This window comes from Cibotium barometz, chromosome 26, assembly GCF_041138505.1.
Source record: "Cibotium barometz isolate CiBa-2024 chromosome 26, ASM4113850v1, whole genome shotgun sequence".
Taxonomy (NCBI): Eukaryota; Viridiplantae; Streptophyta; class Polypodiopsida; order Cyatheales; family Cibotiaceae; genus Cibotium; species Cibotium barometz.
The window spans coordinates 10,091,283-10,111,349 of NC_141071.1; the positions used below are offsets into that span (position 1 = coordinate 10,091,283).

The 20,067-nt window shown below is 44.9% G+C and overlaps 1 protein-coding gene across 1 annotated transcript; it reads right to left on the reverse strand.

The window, feature by feature from the left end:
• Positions 1-597: 597 nt before the first annotated feature.
• Positions 598-19,399, reverse strand: LOC147623651 (uncharacterized). Its single transcript, XM_086820238.1, has 3 exons — positions 17,875-19,399; positions 2,027-2,713; positions 598-1,741 (listed from the first exon to the last, which is right to left on the reverse strand). The coding sequence occupies exons 1-3, from the start codon at positions 19,315-19,317 to the stop codon at positions 1,115-1,117; spliced, it is 2,757 nt and encodes a 918-aa protein (XP_086676364.1). The 5' UTR covers positions 19,318-19,399; the 3' UTR covers positions 598-1,114.
• Positions 19,400-20,067: the final 668 nt, after the last annotated feature.

A 20,067-nucleotide genomic window follows, 5' to 3' on the forward strand; every position in this document is an offset into this window, starting at 1 on the left:
ATGCCAATGTGCGTGTGTTCAAGGCTTCATAAATCACTTACTTTTAGTGTTGTGAACTTGAAGGAGTTTGTCCTAATTATTCACATATCCTAAGAGCTCTCTTTTTTAGGTCTGCACAAATCTTTAAATGAGTGTGCCTATGTAATCTTAGAATTTGTTTAATTGTACACTATTTTCACACCAAGTAAAAGTTAGTCATATTATACAAATTTAATTGTACCAAACATTCATGTTCAATAATGCCTTAATGATTATCTGCAAGAAGAAAATTGGCTGAGATTTTAAGTAGCCCTTGTTTGAAGTAATGATTTTTCATATATTTTAGTTATAAAACCAGAATATAATAGAAATTTTGGAACAAAAACCGGATAGATTTAAGAGTTGTCCTTATTTTGATTGGTTGAAAAATATGTTTTTTCGAGCACTGAGAAGCACAACAAAAAAACATATTTTCAGAGGATATACTCTCCTGCAAATTTACATAAGTCATGTTTCATTGCTACACTATGCAAATCACTCAAATGTCCATTACGATAACATCCACTCTTCAACTGCACTGCAGTAAATAAATTACATGGAGACGTGAAGACTCAGAAGTTGTGATGAAAGTGTTTCTGGAAATTTGCAAATTACCTACCACAAGCATTATTGTGATTGCTCTAGCAATCATACAACTATGCACACACCTTTTACAGAAGACAATAAAAATCCTTGCAACATGCTTTTGAGTTTTTTTTTTTTCTCTCAACATCACCCATCTGAATGATGTTTCTTGAGGCTTCTCTGAACATCACAAAAGGGAAAACTGAATACAAAACCACTTAGATTTTGTCTCGAGGATGCCAGAAGATGAGCAGCACACAGAACCCAACAACTCAAGCTTTGCGATGGCACTAGATCACAGAGCTTCATGGTCCACAAAGCCTTGTACCACACAAAGGTAGCAAACAAAAAAAGGGAGTTACCTTTGAAAGTACATCTGGTATAATTGCCAGTCACCACATCAGCTTCCAGACCCCTAGGCAGGAGAGTGAAATAACAACCTTAACCCAGAAGGGGGAAAGAAGGGGGAGGGGGCTATATCAATTCCATAGAAAAGGCAGGGAGAAGGTCCTCAAAAATCAGGATCCACCTCAGCATCCACAAAACCTATCTCTTTTGAATCATCCCTTATTTGCTCTGAACATGGTAACTCAGTTTTGGAGTCTACTACGCTAGGAGGAATTGCAGACGTGGTAACTTTACTCAACGTTCTCACATACATTTTACCTTCAAAACCATACTGTTTTTGAAGTTCATCTGCTTCCTTATCTGCAGCTTCGGCCTCAATGTGCAAGCTTTCTGCTTCCTCAAAGTCCTCTAGCTCTGATGCTGCATCCCTTTCATCCCTCGCTGCAGCAGCGAGCAACCTCAGCCTCTCACATCTTGCCATGGCTGCTTCCTTCTCCTCCACCATAATCTGGTTGTCCAGTTCTGATAACTCACTCATTCGGCTCTCTAAATCCTGGTCAAGCCTCTGAAGATCTACTGTAAGCTTTTTCAAGTCTGATGCTACTCTTTCTTTAGTAGAAAGCAATGCCTTGGCTTCAGTGGCCAACCGCCCTGCTTCTTTGAAGTTTCGGGATGCAGCTGCCAACTTCTTTTCAGCTTCTATTTCAGGGCCTCGCTTCTCAATTGAGCTAATTTTCTGGTTAACAGAAAGGGACTCTTGGTGCAGCTTCATTCTTTCAGAGGCAAGTTCCTGATACAAGGCAGCCAACACACACAAGGAACACATGTATAAAACATCGCCAACATTGCATTTGGGCCAAGAAAACAAAAGCACTCATTCAGGGCCTTCACACAATGATCCCCATTTCGCAGACAGGCAGTTTATGGATGGGCTTGATTTCCCGTCCATAAGCAGCCTCCCCCACCTGCCATCATCACATGCTCTGACAGCAATGGCGGGGGAGAGGGCTATATCTGTAAAGCCCCTCTGCCCCAATCCCTTAGAAGCTAACATAAAACTGTCATTCAAACATACCTGGAGCAATGTCCTTAAAGACGATGAGCGACTCCGTAAGTTCTGGGCAGCTTCAACATGTTGCTTTTCTTGACTGGCCAAACTCAGCCTCTTCTCTTTGGAACTAAGGGCAGTCTCAGCCACAGCCTTCCTCACATACAATGCATCTTGCAACTTTTGAGCTTCTATCTTAGCAATTCTTGAAAACCCGACAAGCTTCTTCTCTTCTTCTTGTGCCTGACCCACTTGAGCTTCCACCTGGATCTTGTGTGTGCATAGACCCTCCAATTCTCTCTCTAAACTGTCCAACACAGACAAAAGATTCTGAAGGTCTGTTTCCAGCCCAAGGCTTTCTTTCTCAAACCCTGCAACCCTGCTGTTGATCTCCTCCTCAAGATCTCCAATTTTCTTGTCATGTTCTGCAATTTGTGCCTCTTTCAGCCTGACTGCTGCCAGTAGAGCATCAAGCTCCTCCAAGAGCACCTGCCGTTCCTCCACAAGGTTCTTCTTTTCCTGTGATTCGGTTTGAATTGAGCTTTCGATTGCACTACTCATTTCAGACTTTGCCTCCTCAACCACTCGAACTTTCAGCATTAACTTTTGCTTCTTAAGCTTGACTGCCTCTTCCTCTGCTGTCAGTGCATCCATCTCCGTTCTACCTTTTTTTTCGGCATCTTCCTTCACATGATTTGCCATATCAGATGCATCCTGTCACACCCCGCAGAACAGGTTTTAACCGTGTACAGCACTAAACCCTAAACCCTAAACCTGCATAACAACAGCTGCAATGTTTCCGGACTGATCCATATGCATAGATTTAAGTATACATTATTTCACAAAGCAAAAGCATGTAGAGCGTTGCTTTTAAAGACGGTTCAATTCAACGCAGGCTAAAGGATCTAAAGAAACTTAATTGGATTCTACATCTTAGCTTACCACCCATCTGTAGAGTTGAATGACCTCACCCCCAAGAAACCTGGTTACCCACACGATAGGCTAACAGAACCAAGAGACTGTTGCAACTTTGCACCCCATACTACAAACAATCTCACCGAAGGGTGGTGTTGGATCTGCTGATAGCACTACTGAGCTCACGAAGAAGAGAGGTCTGTGTGAAAATATACCCAAAGGGTATTTTATCCAGCCCAAAAGGGCTATTTGGACAATTTATTTTAGCTTTATCTCCTGGCCGACCAGCCCCCATTTCAGCATATATAAATGAAGCGCATCATTATTCAGTGGTACACATAATCATAAGAATATCTTCGCTATTCCCTGGTGCTGCAGCTACTGCTGCTACTGCTGCCGGCACATCAATATCAGCACTGTCATCATCAACTTACTCTGCTGCTTGCTTCTGTTGCTGCCGGCGCTACCCCTTCAACAAGTTGCTCAGCATTGTATTCTGCTGCTTCTGTCGACTGCTGCAAACGCAGCACTCTTTATATACTGCCCATCGACGGCCCACTTCTCTGGACCTCTGCAGCAGCATACTCCTACGGTACTCCAGCGTTTTTTACATTCTCTACTCTGTTGGGACAGCAGCCCTCTCTGCTCATTCGACACCGACCTTGCTGCACCACACATCAGTGGGCTTTTGTACTGGATTTCATTCATTAGTATACATACACTCTCTCATCCATCCCATGCTGTATTGATTTACTCTGATCTCTCATATATCTGGTCTTTTTCGTCCTTTTTCCCTCCTGGTGTTGAAATCCCTGAGCAAGAGGACTTCCCACAGCTGTGAGAACTCCATGATATCCCCATATAATGGTAAATACGGTGATTGGCCATGCTGTGCGGCGTAAGGGGAGTGGCGTGGTGCAAAATAACACACAGCAATGTGGATGACTCTGTCATGCTAAGCTGTACCCACCACAGGGCCCTCTCGGCACTTTCCCTCCTGGCATTGTGTTGCCACCCCGCATACCGGGGTATCAAATAGTTTACCAACCCATCTCAGGCACTACCTCTGTTCCTGCATATGTTCCTCCTCCAGATTTTGTGACTCAACTCCACCTGTGCAAAGTTCCCAACCTTATATCCCATCTTATGGAGTTATGCCGGGTATGAGTGGATTGGCTGGAGTTCCTCCTAACCCTCTACACTCCGGATATGGTTACCAGCCATCCTCGAACCCCCCACCTTCTTGCTTTCATGTTTCTATGTCCAGAAATGATTTCACAGAAAAGACTCGTTTTAATGGGTCTAATTATACCACCTGGGCTAATCTTATGGAACAAGTTTTTACTTCCCAAGGTTCCTAGAACCTAGTAAAGGGATTTGAACCAAAAGCCCACCCCTCCCTAGCACCTCCTGAAGTCATCCGCTATTGGGAAGCTAGAAATGCCACTACCATAGTGGAGCTCATGCAAGGCCTTCTGCCGGAGTTTCATTCACAACTCCAACAGTTCCCCTATGTCTTTGACAGATGGGCACACCTTGTAGGGACATATGCCGCACGTGATTGTTGGAAATTATTTCATCCCCAGATGGACTTTCCCATGCATATTCATGCTTGTATCTGGCTCCATATGAAGCCCTGCATTGGCATATCTTAGCAGAGATTATTCAGCATTTTTTCTACCATTTTTGGTATTTTTTAGGCATTTTATAGCATTTTTTTGCTACAGCCATGTTGTCGGCCTGCTACAGCTAGCCGACCAGCATACTGAGTTAGTATACAAGGGCTGGCTCCCTTTTCCCTCAGATCATCTCTCTTTTCAGCTTCTGCAGTGATAGGCAGCATCTACGGGACCTCCCTCATGCTACTCCACATGATGTACTACCTTTTCTGGTGATATTCAGCAGTGATCTTCTTTTCTCCTTTATGCTTGCTGTCCATATACAGTGTTGTACAGTTCTTGCAGCATTTCTTTGTGGGTATCACAGCGTAGTACCCATTCTTTCATGGTATCAGAGCGGAAAACATCTACAGTGACCTGCGTTTTCTATTCCCATGCTGCTGTTGACTGTTTACAGCAAATAGGAGCTGTTCACTTGCTGCGTTTTCTTCATCGGTAACCTGCGTTTTCCTGTGGAGCTGCATTTTCACTCGGGACTGCCTCAAGTGCTGCAATTTCTTTCTACAGAGCTGTTTTATAGCCTTTACCACTGGAGAGTCATTCTATTATCTTCTCTTTCTGGTTCCGTCTCACCCACCCTCTCTTCTAGTCTTTCTAAAGGAGGCTTGGGCTCTTGGAGGTGATGGCTTCTGGAGATCACCATTCTCCCCTCTTGGGGATTCTCTTCTCTTCCCCTCTCATCCCTTTGGATGAGTATCTTCCTTCCCTTGTGCTGTTTCATGCTGATGCTATTATTGCAGATTTTCTCTCCTCTCTTTCAAAGGAGGATAGTGGTTCTTCTATAGAGCATGTGGATGATTTTGTTGAGATCTCCTCACATATTCTGGAGCTTCCTACTTTGGCAGCTTCTCTCCTGGTAGTTGCAATCTCCTTCTTATGTTTCAGAGGAGGCATCTTCCACTATCTTGGAGCCTATCCCTACTTCGAACCTGGCAAATTCAGCTATCATTGATGATCAGTTTGTTCTAGTGGTTGTTTCATTTCCTTCTTCTTCAGAGGAAGATTCTACTTCGGTCCCGATACTTGTTGCAAATGCAGAGGAGGTACCACATTTTTCAGAGCTATCTATGGTTCCATCTCCTGAGGGCTTCTCTCTCCAAATTGATCCTGTTGTTTCATCTTCGATATCTTCTCGATCTTCTCGTGGCTTCTTCCAGAGACCTTCTCGGTATTCAGATGTACCATATCTTCGCGAGCTTTGTGCCTTTTATGAGGAGGTTGTTCCTTCAGACTCTCTAGAGGATTTTTTGCAGCGTACCGGACCTGGTCCACCCATCTGGTGCTGAAGAGGAGGTGTTGGAAATTATTTTATCCCCAGATGGACTTTCCCATGCATATTCATGCTTGTATCTAGCTCCATATGAAGCCCTACATTGGCATATCTTAGTAGAGATTATTCAGCATTTTTTCTACCATTTTTTGGTATTTTATAGCATTTTTTTGCTAGAACCATGCTGTCCGCCTACTACAGCTGGCCAACAAGCATACTGAGTTAGTATACAAGGGCTGGCTCCCTTTTCCCTCAGATCATCTCTTTTCAGCTTCTGCAGTGATAGGCAGCATCTACGGGACCTCCCTCATGCTACTCCACATGATGTACTTACCTTTTTTGATGATATTCAACAGTGATCTTCTTTTCTCCTTTATGCTTGCTGTCCATATACAGTGTTGTACAGTTCTTGCAGCATTTCTTTGTGGGTATCACAGCATAGTACCCATTCTTTTAGATCGCACGCGTTCAATTTTTCTCTATCAAAGAGGGGGGGACCTCACCGTCAAGGTTGTTGAATACTGGCGCCTTAACGCGAAGTATGCCACCACTGGCTCCACCAAGTCGCAGGAAGACCAGGTTATCACTTTACTGAACAAGTTGCTGCCTAGTTTCTTTACTTTTGTCACACACAACATTAGTTTAAAACCTATACCTAACCTATATAAGTGTGAGTGCCAACTCTTGCGCTTCGCTCGGTTGCATGACCAATTTCATCCCAAGAAGTCATCCTCTTCCTCCTCTACTCAAGAGGGGAGCAAGCATGAAAAATTGCACGCAAGCACATAAAGATGCTATGCAATGCAGCATTGGTATGGACAATCCCCGTTCATGAGACTATACCAAGATAGACGTGCTCCAGGCAAGTACACAAGGTACCAGATCCAATGGAACAATCCACCAAGCATTTCCAGGCATGTACACGGAGACACAAGTCCCAACGGAAAGCCAAGTCCGGGTGGACCAATTAGGTGGCCAAATGGTGACATCCCCCCCGGCTTCTAAACAATTGTCCGCAACTGAAAAGCATCCAAATATGTCTGAAGTACATGCGGGCAATCTCTGAAGAACTCTTCATCTACTCATTTAGCATCAATGGGAAGATAGTTCTTAAACTTCACAAGGTAACGCCTCACAACTTTGCCTGCAGCAAGCTTGCGTTCCTTGTGATACACAATCTGCTCTGGCTGCAAGATCTCCTCAAGCTCATCCACTTCTGGTGGATCCTCAATGATCGTTTCACTGGGCTCCGACCCTACATACTTGCAAAGGAGACTCACATGAAAAGCATTGTGTACGTGCCAATGACTAGGTAATGCCAATCTGAAAGCCACTTCATTGATCTTCTCGATCACTCGAAAAGACCCATAGTACCTGGTTGCAAGCTTAGGATATGCACCCTCTTTGCCAGGCCTCTTTGCAGGTCTTGCTTTGTCAAATTTCAACAATACCCAATCATTCTCTTTAACATCCAATTGCCTTCTATGCTTGTCGGCAGCCCTTTTATGCTTGTCTTGTGACCTTGCAATGGCTGTCCGCACTTGAGCAAAAGCAATATCCAAGTCTCTTACATACTCATCAGCTGCAAATATCTCATTCTTTGTGCGAAGGATAGGTGGCAAAACCACCTTACCATAAAGAATCTCAAACGGAGCCTTTCCCGTAGATGCATGCACCGTGTTGTTGTATGCAAATTCCACAAGCGGTAAGTACTTCTCCCAAGAAGACTTCTGATCCACCACATAACATTTCAAGAGATCCAACACGGCTGAATTTGCAGCCTCACTTTGCCCATCCGTTTGAGAGTGATAAGCTGATGAGAAGTCCAATTTGGTGCCCATATTATCAAATAAGGCCCGCCAAAAGAGACTTGTAATCCTGGGATCTCTATCTCCCGACTTCGGCATTCCATGATGTTTGAACACTTGTGCAAGATATATTTTAACCATATGCTCAGCTTTGATGGTCTTTTTGACCAGCAAGAAATGAGCTTGCTTGCTAAACCTGTCCACAATTGTCCAAATTGCATCATTACCCTGTTGGGTCCGTGGCAAGTCCATAATGAAATCCATTGTAATACTTTCCCATGGCTACGTGGGAATGGGCTGAAGCAAACCTGGTGCCTTTTGCCTATCAAATTTTACCTTTTGACAGGTGACACATGCACGTACATGTGTCTCTATATCCTTCCGCATACCTGGCCAAAAGAAATACCGCTCAATCATGTGCGTAGTAGGCATTATGCCTCTATGACCAGCATATGGAGGAGCATGGCACTCATCCAAAACCTTTTGCCTCATGTCAGACACATCACATAGGCAATTATCTTTCATGAGATAACCCTCTTTGATCACATATGAGGCATGTGCATGACCAGCCATCAAATCAGCCCAAATAGTGGCAAAATCAGCATCGGTATGATACAAATTACGCATGGTAGACAAGTCCCCATGAGAGGCAACCGAAATAGCTGCTACATACGGCTTTCGTGACAATGCATCAGCCACTACATTCTTCTTTCCCGAGGTGTGCGAGATCTGAAAATGAAACATAGAGAGGAAATTGGCCATCCTCATATGCTTCTCTCACAACTTAGTTTGGGTAAGAAAATACCCCAAACTCTAGTGATCTGTCAGTGAAATCAGCCCAAAGAAGGTAATGTTTCCATATAGTAAGTGCATGAATTACAACCAAGAGCTCTTTCTCATAAATGCCAAGAGATAGCTCTGCATCATGCAATCTACGGCCCTCACAAGCCACGGCATGTCCCTCTTGATTAAGGACAGCTCCTATGCAATTTCCAGATGCATCACATTCCACACAAAAAGGCTTTTGCAAATCCGGAATGATCAACATTGGACCATGAGTAGTTGCATCTTTCAATTTGAGGAATGCATCCCTCTCTACATTAGTCCATTTGAACACGGCCGTCTTCTTTGTCGAATCATGCAAAGGAGAAGCAATCCATGCAAAGTGCCGAATGAACCTGCGGTAGTAAGAGCATAATCCAAGAAAACTACGGATCTCATGCACCGAACTCAATTCGGGCCAATTCCGAATTGCATCAATCTTTGCAGGATCCATCCGCACTCCATCTTTGGACACAATATGCCCAAGATAATGTATCTCTGACAAGAAGAACTCACTCTTCTTTGCATTTATGAAGAGTTTATGCTTACGGAGTTCTTCAAAAACAATGGCCAAATGAGCTCTATGCTCTTGTTCGATCTTCGAGAAGACTAGGATGTTATCAAAGAAGACACCTGTAAATTTCTTGTACCCACGGAATATGCGATCCATCATTCTATTGAATGTAGCCGAGACATTTGTAAGACCAAAAGGCATAACAAGATACTCATAAAGCCCAAATGTTGTCCTGAAAGCAGTTTTGTGTACATCCTCAGGCACTACACGCACTTGATGATATCCACTCTTGAGATCAATTCAGCTAAAGCATGCCGATCCATCCAACTTGTCAAGGATGTCGTCTATGCGTGGAATCGGAAACCGATTCTTGAAGGTAAGCTTATTCAAAGCTCTATAATCCACACACATACAAAAGGATCCATCCTTCTTTTGAACCAAGAGGACGGGTGAACAATATGGGGAAGAGCTTGGCTGAACCAAACCCTTCTCAAGAAGCTCATTCACCTACTTCATAATCTCCTCTTTTTGGGATGCACTTACACGATAGGCTGGCCTATTAGGCGGTGAGCTACCTGGCACAAGATCAATGCGATGATCTTCCGGTCGTACAGGTAGCAACTCATTTGGTAACTCATCAGCAAAACAATCATCGCGCTCTTGCAAAATTTCAACCTATCATTACTAAGAGTGTTTACATGCACATTATTTTCCTCAACATGATCTCGTACAAAAATCAAGTACGCAAAAACACTCTTTTTCATTACTTTCTTAATTTGTACATGAGATACAAGGGGAATGGTATCACCCTCTTCACCAGCATCAATTACATGCTCTCGGCCTTTATGCATGAAGGTGATCCTGTTGGTCTTGTAAGCCTTGCACGGATCAATACGTGTATTCCAAGGCTTTCCAAGCAATACATCACAACCATTCAAAGGCGCCACAAGAAAATCCTCATGATCCACTTAGCCTTGAATGTGTATGCGCAACTTGCCAAAAATAGGCATGACTTCTCTACCAACAAAGGCAACCCCTGCTTCAATTTGAGGACCCATGTCCTCCACTTCAATACCCAAAGCAGCTGCCATCTGTGTGGATATGAAATTTTCAGATGCACAATCATCAAACATGAACAAAGCGGACTGATCCCTGAGCTGTCCCCAAGTTTACATACAACCCTATCTTTGCTATCATGTGAAGTGTTGCCCTACACATCCGGAACCATATGCACATTAGGCTTTGATGCATTTTCATTATCACGCTTCTTCTTGTTTGGGCATGCTCGGTGCTACCACAAGTAAAGCATTTTCCCTCACTCATATATTGCTTTTTCTGCTCCGGAGTGAGACCATAGTCTCTTAGTTTGAAGGGACGCTTCTTGGTAGTGTTATTTTCAACCTTTGGACCATTTTTATCTTGGTTTTGGTCCTTTTTAGGTGGCTATTGTCACATGCACTCTGCACTCAGTGCATGGTGACAAGATGGCTCATCATCAGCAATGCAACAGTTGTACATTATTAGAACCTAGTAGGATGATAATTGTCGTACGCCATGACCCCATTGTACATCCTCAGTCCACGATAAGTCAGGCATGAGCTACGTAGGTCATTCCTCAGCCTTAGCAGGTCAGTCAGTCAGTCAAGTCCCTTAACCCACTTGGAGAGAATCATTCATGCATGTAGAGTCAGTAGAAGCCTTAGGTTTGCATCAGAAAGCACTCTGCATTCTGCATAATATGCATTCATATGCCTGTGCATCATTTAGAACATCCCAGAAGCCTTAGGGAATTTACTAGGATTTATCTGGTATTTTTTCCATATTTTATGGTATTTATTTGGCATTTATTGTCATTTATAAACATAAAGTTTATTAAATTATGACCAGCCTCTAGTTAGTATAAATAGGCTTGCATAGGGCTTAGTTTCTCATTCAGTTTTCAGTGTGCTAAGAGCTTTCCTCCTCAGCCCTAGGAGTTCCCTTGCCTTCAGCACTAGACTAGTCTCATCCAGCCCTTGGAGTGCTTGAGTTTGCTTCAGCCAACCTTGGTTCTCCAACGCATGCATCTTCAGCAGCCCTACAGCCATAAGCGCATCAGATCAGCCCCAAATCAGCATAAGATACCTGCGTTTTCTGCATGTGAACAGTCGCCTGCTTTCAGCATCTATTCAGGCCAGAATTCAGTCTACAGCCCTGCGTTTTCTGTCCAACATCAGCATTCAGCTTGCGTTTTCTGTCCAGCATCAGCATTCAGCCTGCGTTTCAGTCCAGCATCATCCCTACAGGTCTGCGTTTCAGTCTACAGCAGTTCTCCGCCCTGAACCATCAGTTTACATCAGTATCCAGCCTTTAGTACATCATCCAGTCATACACCAGCCCTCTGGTGAAGGTAACACAGCATTCATAAGCATTTACAGCATTCTAACATAGCTTAGAACAGTCCACCATCTCCTTTTCTCAGCCTCAGGTGTGCAGCCCTTCCTCATGCCCTTGGGAAGTGTGCATAGGCTCAAGATCAGTTCATCGAGGTGTTTCAACTTTCTACAGCCGTGTACAGTTCAGCCAGGCTTCCGATCCTCCGACATCTTGCGTTTGGCTTATCTACAGTCCACAGTCATTCTCTCTAAAGAAATAAAGCAAATACTATCTCGTTATCGGGATAGGGGGCCCTTCAGTGGGTAATTCGGGACCCAATCTGGTGTACAGTTCTCATATCTCTTTAAAGTTTGAAGTATTAAAGTGGATTGCTAAACTCACGAAACTCAGGATACAGAAGACGGTGTGAGCATTTGTATGACCGGATATTCCAATACAAAGACTTCCGCTGCATATCACATTGGTATCAAATTCAGATTGTCCACACACACCGTATCCTAGTGTGGGGGCATCCTTGGATGGTTAGATTGCCTTCCGGCACGACCACCGCCCGACTTCAACATCATGTCTACAGAAGAGAGTACTCATCAACCGGAAGACGTCTCCCCCGAAGGAGACCATGTTCTTCCGCCTACAGCAGACACCATAGCTCTTCTTAGAGCTTAGAACCAGCCGCTCATGTCCAACTCTTGGAGGCAGCAGCAGCACGTCCTTCTACACCTCCAGCAGCACCCGACTACATCTCCCTCTTCTTTCAGTTGGAACAACAAAGGAGAGAGGATGAGGCCCGAAGGAAAAGAGAAAAAGCAGAAAGACAAGACTATGAGGAAGCCCAACGTAGGATCGACAAAGACCGGCATCAGGCTGAACTCGCCGCTCGGGAACACCAACGTGAGCTTGATCAAGAACGTATGTTACTCGAGCACCAACGGGAAAAGGAGGCCATACACTTGAGGTATCAGAAGCTCTCCTCAATCTCCCGAGTCATAGGTGTCACCAGCCAGCAGTCCGCAGCAGCATCAACCACCATCATTCGCAGTCAACCAAACTTCAGTAAGTATGATGGGGGTAAGTGTGATCATTCGTCAGTTAATCAATTTATTCATCAGTTTAATGCTCATTTTCCATTAGCTAGGATCACAGACCCACAAGACAAAGTCCACTTAGCAGCTCCCCATCTCACTGGTGAGGCAGTCACTTGGTGGCAGCATTGGTCTAGTATTCATACAGACCAGGCCACAGGTGTCACAGCCTTTGACTGGGACATCTTTGACCTAAAGACCAGATTTCTCCCGCCCCAGTACATGACCGGTCTGAAAGACGAGTTCTATGGACTCAAACAGAACGGATCCCCAGTGCTTCAGTTTTCCGGTAAGGTTATTACTTTAGCACATTAGTTAGGGTTATCTGAGCAGGCTAAGATGGAGCAATTCATTCGTGGATTGGACTCTTAACATTCGGTTCACAGTTCATAACTTTGAACCAAGTACATATGACCAGGCTCTGACTCTCGCTCAAAATGAAGAAATGAAGATAAACAGAGGCAAGCCCAAGCAGTCATCTCAATCCAGTACCAAACCCCAACAGGGGAAGGGTAATTCGTCTTCTAAAGACACTAAGACAGACAACAGTCCTAGCTCTAGTTCAGGGGGTAAGGAATCCAAGCCTAAGAAGACCCCTGAGGAAAGGGCTCAAGCAGGCATCACTGGAGGCTATCTTCCTCCAGAGGAGCAAAGGCAGTATCAGTCACAAAATCGATGTTTTTTCTGTCATACCATTGGGCATGGCATGAAGGATTGTCCAAAAAGGCAAGTGGAGCAAGCCTCCAAACAGCCTTCTGCCACAGTTGCCGCAGTATCTCCCGCTCCTCCAGATCTGCCTGCTACCACCAATGCGGTTCAGATCTTACCTTCTATGCATTCCATGCCATCCGTGGTACTTGATGCTAAGTAGGAGGGTGAGGCAACAACCACACAAAAAAGCCTGATCCGAGCTTATGGCTCTGCCAAGCCGACAGTTCATAATCCTTTTTGACATGGGCAGTTCTGAGGACGCCATCTCTCCCCAGTTGGCTACCAACATGAGCTGTACCTTAGTGCCCTATCATTTGGAGGTAGACGGGTTTACACCTGGTCTCCGCACCCACATCTCTCAGAAGGCACAACAATTTTCTTTTCAAGTTCAAAAGGCCTCATTCCAGCGAGAATTCATTGTCTCTCCTCTTTTGGGATGTGACATGATCTTAGGAATCCAGTGGTTTCGACAGTATGAACCTATTCCCAATTGGGGGCAGGACACCTTTATTATCTCTAAAGGTTTTCCTGAGCCTCACATGATTCGGGGGGATAGGAGCATTCTTGGCGTTCCTATGATTTCTCATCTCCAGGCCTGACGAGCTATGTGCAAGGAAGCAGAAGGAGCATTAATTTATGCTCAGACAGCTTCTATCTCATCAATAACCGCTGTCTCATCATCTTCAGTCCCTCAGTTGGCAGATCTCCTTTCTCATTCAGACATTTTTAAGGATGATCTCCCACCCAGTACCCCACAGTTAGCAGAACCTCCTAGCAAGTTTCCCTCTTGTCTTTCCAAGACTTTTAAGGGCAAGCTAGAACAGCAGTCAGTTCTCAAACATTTGAAACATGTTCCTTATGGACGCATTTTCACAGTCACCACAGACCACCAAGCACTTAAGTGGCTCCCGACGATGCCAAGTGCCCAGTGGAGTGCTCAACACACTAGACAGGGTCAGCTCTTCCAACAAGTTGGAGGAATGATTAAGTACATCCCTGGTCAGCATAACCCAGTAGCAGATGTTCTTAGTAGAAAGACCAGCATCCCGACCAGTCAAGAGTCTACCATTCTCAACATCTCTGGAAAAGACTTAGAAGATCAGTATGTCGATTCCACAAAGTTTGGTACTCAACCTAGTTTGGCCCTCAATTTTGAGCCTGGCCATCATTCAGTTCACAGACAGGCATGTAAGTTTAGACGAGATATCCACTTCAAGGAAGGGGATTGGGCCTCTCAGTGCATCATGAAACAAAGATTGAAACAAGTGGACAAACATTGTCCCAAGCTTTCATTCCATAGTTTTGGCCCTTTTCCAATAGTCAAAAAGTTAAGTGATGTCTCCATGAAGTTAAAGTTGTCTACCAGTTGGACAATGCATGATGTTTTCCATGTTTCTTGCCTAAAACCATATTTTGGTCCAGAAGTGTGATGTTTTAGATGAACAGTAGCCAGACGTGGTAGACGAAGCAGAAGTTATTGAGCCCGAGCAGATCCTTTTTCATCGATGGAAGCATGGTTCTGGTCGACGGATAAGTCAGTTCTATACAAATTCCGTCAACCGGCCCATCCTCAAGCGTCTTAGCGAACGGATCAACATTGGAATTCCACAATCACCCTCCTCACATTGAGAGGGGGATCACCCTCTCCTTCCAAATTATTTATCATTTTTGTAACGGGCACATGAGTCAGTGAAAACCCCATGAGAGCACGGCTCATGTGAAAACCCATTGTATTGCATTTACTATCTTGCATTCCCTTTGCATAGCATTCTGTTTTTGTGTTTGGGACGCATGTGTGAATGAAAACCCAAAAATGGGCATTCATGCATGTGAAAACCTCTTGCATTGTGGCATAGTTCCAGTACCTCCCAAACTCAAAAGCCTTTACTCAAGTGAAAAAGCACATGATCTTCATCTTCGACAACCAAAGCCAATTTCCCCTCATCTTCTCTCATGATCCCCTTTTGGTCTGAGAGGGGGGGTGTGAAAATATACCCAAAGAGTATTTTATCCAGCCCAAAAGGGCTATTTTGACAATTTATTTTAGCTTTATCTGCTGGCCGACAGCCACATCTGACCAACCAGCACCCATTCAGCATATATAAATGAAGCGCATCATTATTCAGTGGTACACATAATCATAAGAATATCTTCACTATTCCCTGGTGCTGCTGCTACTGCTTCTACTGCTGCCGGCACATCAATATCAGCACTGTCTTCATCGACTTACTCTGCTGCTTGCTTCTGTTGCTGCCGGCGCTACCCCTTCAACAAGTTGCTCAGCATTGTATTCTGCTGCTGCTGTGGACTGCTGCAAACGCAGCACTCTTTATATACAGCCCATCGACGGCCCACTTCTCTGGACCTCTGCAGCAGCATACTCCTGAAGTACTTCAGCGTTTTTTACATTCTCTACTCTGTTGGGACAGCAGCCCTCTCTGCTCATTTGATACCGACCTTGCTGCACCACACATCAGTGGGCTTTTGTACTGGATTTCATTCATTAGTATACATACACTCTCTCATCCATCCCATGCTGTATTGATTTACTCTGATCTCTCATACATCTGCTCTTTTCGTCCTTTTGCCCTCACAAGGCCCTCATGGCCAAATGACCCTCTCCCCCACTGAGGATTTCAGCAGAAAATCTCTTCAACAGGTGAGGGTCAGTTTCCATGATCACCAATGGCAAATTGACCCTCCTCTGGCCAAAGTGGCCCATGGCAGACCACCCCCTTTTTGCATTACACGGCGAGGATGGTTGCATGATCCAGATGCATGAGATCGATGGTACCCCAGCTGCTGCAGCCCACTGGGCCAAACAAGGCATCTCTTCCCACTTCGTCACAGATTTTTGGAAGCACCTATGGGACAGCTATCAGCCAAGGAACATCACTCTTCCTCTGGCGGTCAGCCACTGCAGCCTTACCGTCCACACTTGGTTGGCCATTGGAGGACGGCCGACACAGTGTGCGTTGCAGCCATCCCACGAAGTCGCATTGGCACTGCCTTTGGGATTGTCCCAAAAGCGCAGAAGGTTTAGCAGAGGATCCTTTGCCCCTACACGATGGTACGGTCCACTCCGCATACCATCACCTCAAGGAGGGGGGGGGGGTAGCCTGGGGTGATTGAGGTAGGCCCCGCTCTTTCCTACAAGTAGGGAGCAGGACAGGCTCTCCAACTCTTACTGCAGGACCCACTCCTGATAGATCATCAAGGCCCTGGACTCTGAGGACTAGTCAGAGATGGAAGATCATCAACAGCATAGCCGCATGGCGTACATGGCAGGCCTGTTGCAGCGAGGCCATTAAGGCACTCTCACCCCCCCCCAAACGAGTCCCTCCATTCCATTTGGACGGACATCATTCATACCCTCCATGGCCGGGCGGATCAAATCCCATGCGTAGACAGCACGAGGCCTTGTGCACATGGTGCCGGGGCCCCTTTCTCTCTGATCGGGCCAATGAGATCCCTTCGCATCACAGCCCCCCCCCAACACCCCCCCCCCCAAAGGTAGTTTCCCTCCAAGAGTGGCCAGCCATGGAGAGAACCACCCACTTCGTTTTCTTTTGCCTCTTGTGAGGGTTCTGAGCATGTACACTTAGCCTATGGCTGCTGTTTTTTTACTAATAGAAGGATCTCTTTCCCGTTAAAGAAAAAGATGGCCAGTTGCTTCCTATAGGCCTATTCACAGGTATTAAAACCCATGCATTGAAATCAATTCACATTTACACACATCACCCACAACCATGCATGACACTGACCACACTGAAGAGCTTTTCACAACAGCTCCAATCCAGAAAGATCCTCCAAAGGCACATCAGTGCTCAACACAAGCAGTGATTATAGACATCTTAAATGAGTTCCTAGATGAGAAGGAGATGAAGTGACCCCCTTTGGCTTAGAGGGCTTCTTTTGTAGTAGATTGTTACTCTCACCACATGTATTTGGTCTCATAGATCTTCAGGATACTCTTTTATTAGCTAGGTTGTTTTACTGTTTCATGAGTACTTTATAGACACATTGTAAAATCTTTTGGTCTCATAGATGATTTTGTCTTTTGTAGACAGCACACAATCGCAAATCTCCCATGTTATTAAACATTGTCTTCAATTGCCCCCTCACACATATTCCCCATCACAAACATTCACGATCCAAACAAGACATCAATCACTATAGTGTCCCCTATTTGTGATGATCAAATGAGAAGCAATGTCCCGTAGTGTCCCTACTGATGACAGTGTAACACATAGCATTCACACAAACATGATCTTTCCACACACAGACTGAACTTGAGTCGCACTACGAAAAGAATTGAACCTTGATTGTGTAGAAATGCAAACGCGTTGCTGATCACATCCACCACTGTACTCATGAGATAGGAGCTTAGATGGCTATGGGAACTGTTGCAGTGAAAGCAGGATGCTTGAGAGCTAAAGGCTAGCTGCTAAAATGCACAAGTGGGATGGGTGGTGGACCTATGGCCAACCTGCTGATTGGTCACCGCATTGGTAAACAATGTGAGCAGAACTATTTGGTTACACTAAGAAGCCAAAGCCAGGGTACAGAAATCACAGCAACCTTTGACACAACAGATGATACAGAAAGTAGAGAGAAATACATGAAGAGTACTAAGTTCTTTTTATATAGAGAAAATGTGACCAAAGACGCTTGAAGAGTAGCAAGTTGCTTTCTTACCTGTCCTAGTTGCTCCAAAAGCAGAGCACCCTCTTCCTCATTTGCAACCTGCATTTGTATCACTTCCTGCATCTTGCAAGCATATTTGTCATACTCTGTCTCAGCAGCTATGAACTCCTCCAAAGCAGCTTCCCGGGCTTTTTCTGCAACTGCTAATGCCTCATTCAAGCGCTCAGCTTTCTCAAAGTCCTCCCTTTCACAGGCAGCCTCTATGTCTTCTTCGACTTCCTTGAACTTGGCAGAAGTGCTGGAAACTTTTTCTGCTGCTTGCCTGCGCTTCTGTGCAGCTTCTTTCCTTGCCTGAGACACGGCAGCAATCCTTCGCTGGATCCACTCTGCATTCCTTGCCACTGTATTTTTTATGAATAAAAGTCTCTCCTCGATGGAAAAGCCAGGTGGAACCTGTATACCTAGATCTAGCACATCCATTTCACTCTCGGGATGTACCCTATCATAGGATATGTTTGAGGAAGTGAACTTTGTGTTTCCGTCTCCCATGTCATGTTCATCATCACCTAAAGCCGATGCTTCTGCTGATATAGAAGAAACTTCTGCAATCCCATCCTCGTGTGGCATCTCTATCCCTGACTCTTCATCTGCAGGATGCTCAACTTGATTCTCTGTTGAACCAAGACCTGATACTTTCACCTCTGAAGCCTTTAAATCTGGGGTGGCAGCGGTGGCTGCCGACGACTCTGAAACCCCATCCAGATTGCCTTGACCCGTGCCAAGATCGAAATTCGGCACCTCAGATGTATGTGTGTCAACAGTCGTATTATCTGATGGCTTTGACACCACATTTAGGTTGTCCAAAGTCTCTGCTTGATTGGCATCAAAAGCGTCAGATGCCATGATGATCCCTTCATCAGATCCAATGTCATCATTTCCAATGGATAAGCACACTTTATCACGTCCATCAACTGAGATCGCATCATGAACAACTGAGATCATTTCAGGCAAACCATTGCTCTGATCATCAATGGCACTTCCATTACTAGCAGTTTCATCATAGCCGCTTGACCTAGCCTCCTCTGCATCATCGGCAGAGCGGCCATAGCCAATCTTGACGCTTCTTCTCTTTCTTCTAATCCCGGGCTTTGAAGCATCAACGGACTGCTTTGAAAAGGAAGGGGAGCTCACTAGGGAGGGCTGCGTTTTCGAGTTCACTGTGTCGTAGGCTGCCAAGATGGAATCGATGCTGTTCTGTGTTTTGATCTTGAGAGAATCCTGATCTGATTTTGCCAAGCTTTTTTCGCTTACAGAAGAGTCTTCAGAGGGGGTCTCTATGCTTTGATCTTGATTGGAGAAATCGTGAAGATCGAGAGGAGCAGACTGTGTTTGTGGGGGGGAGAGAGGGACCTCTACATCGGAGAATGAGAGGGGGTTCACAAAATCCATCCCCGCAAAGAGAGACTCCATGTCATCGTTCCCCTCCATCGCCATAGCCGTACACAGATCGCCTTGCCCACTCTGGGTACAGTCGCATTAGTTAGACAGTCGCAATGATGATATAAATTGCTTTTGTATTTTAATCACCTAGATGATTTAATAACTATATAAAACGGACTAGTGTTTTGTGTAGTGCATGCAAACCAAGGTGACAGAGGTGTACGATTGTGGCTTCCATGGACTAGTATTGTTTCTTGCATTGGCCTTAGGTCCAAGATCTTCGCGTAGTTACCGATTTTTCACCGCCCATAGGCACGCTTAATTATCTGCCTGTAGGCAATGCCGCCGAGGAAGCACCAAGGGGGGTTCTAACCCAAGGACCTCTTGGTCCTAAGCAAATGCCTTCACCACTTGAGCTATCACCTCATTAGTAGGACTAGAATTGTTTCTATTATCTGCCCGTAGGCAATGCCGCAAAGGAAGCACCAAGGGGGGTTTTGAACCCAGGACCTCTTGGTCCTAAGCAAACGTCTTCACCACTTGTGCTATCACCTCATTAGCAGGACTAGAATTGTTTCTATACATAGAGAAATTAGTTAATAGATTTTCTCTAGATGTGCTTTCTAGCGTTCAAATTTGTATGTTTTTGGGTGTTCTTTGTTCTAGTTCTATATAGCAATGCCTTTAGATGTGTTTTTTCGCATTGAGTATATGTTACTACAATGCTTGCAAAACTAGTGCTTGATATCGTATGTTCTTTGTAACCACCAACGTTTGACATTGAAGAAAATTTGGATGGATCAG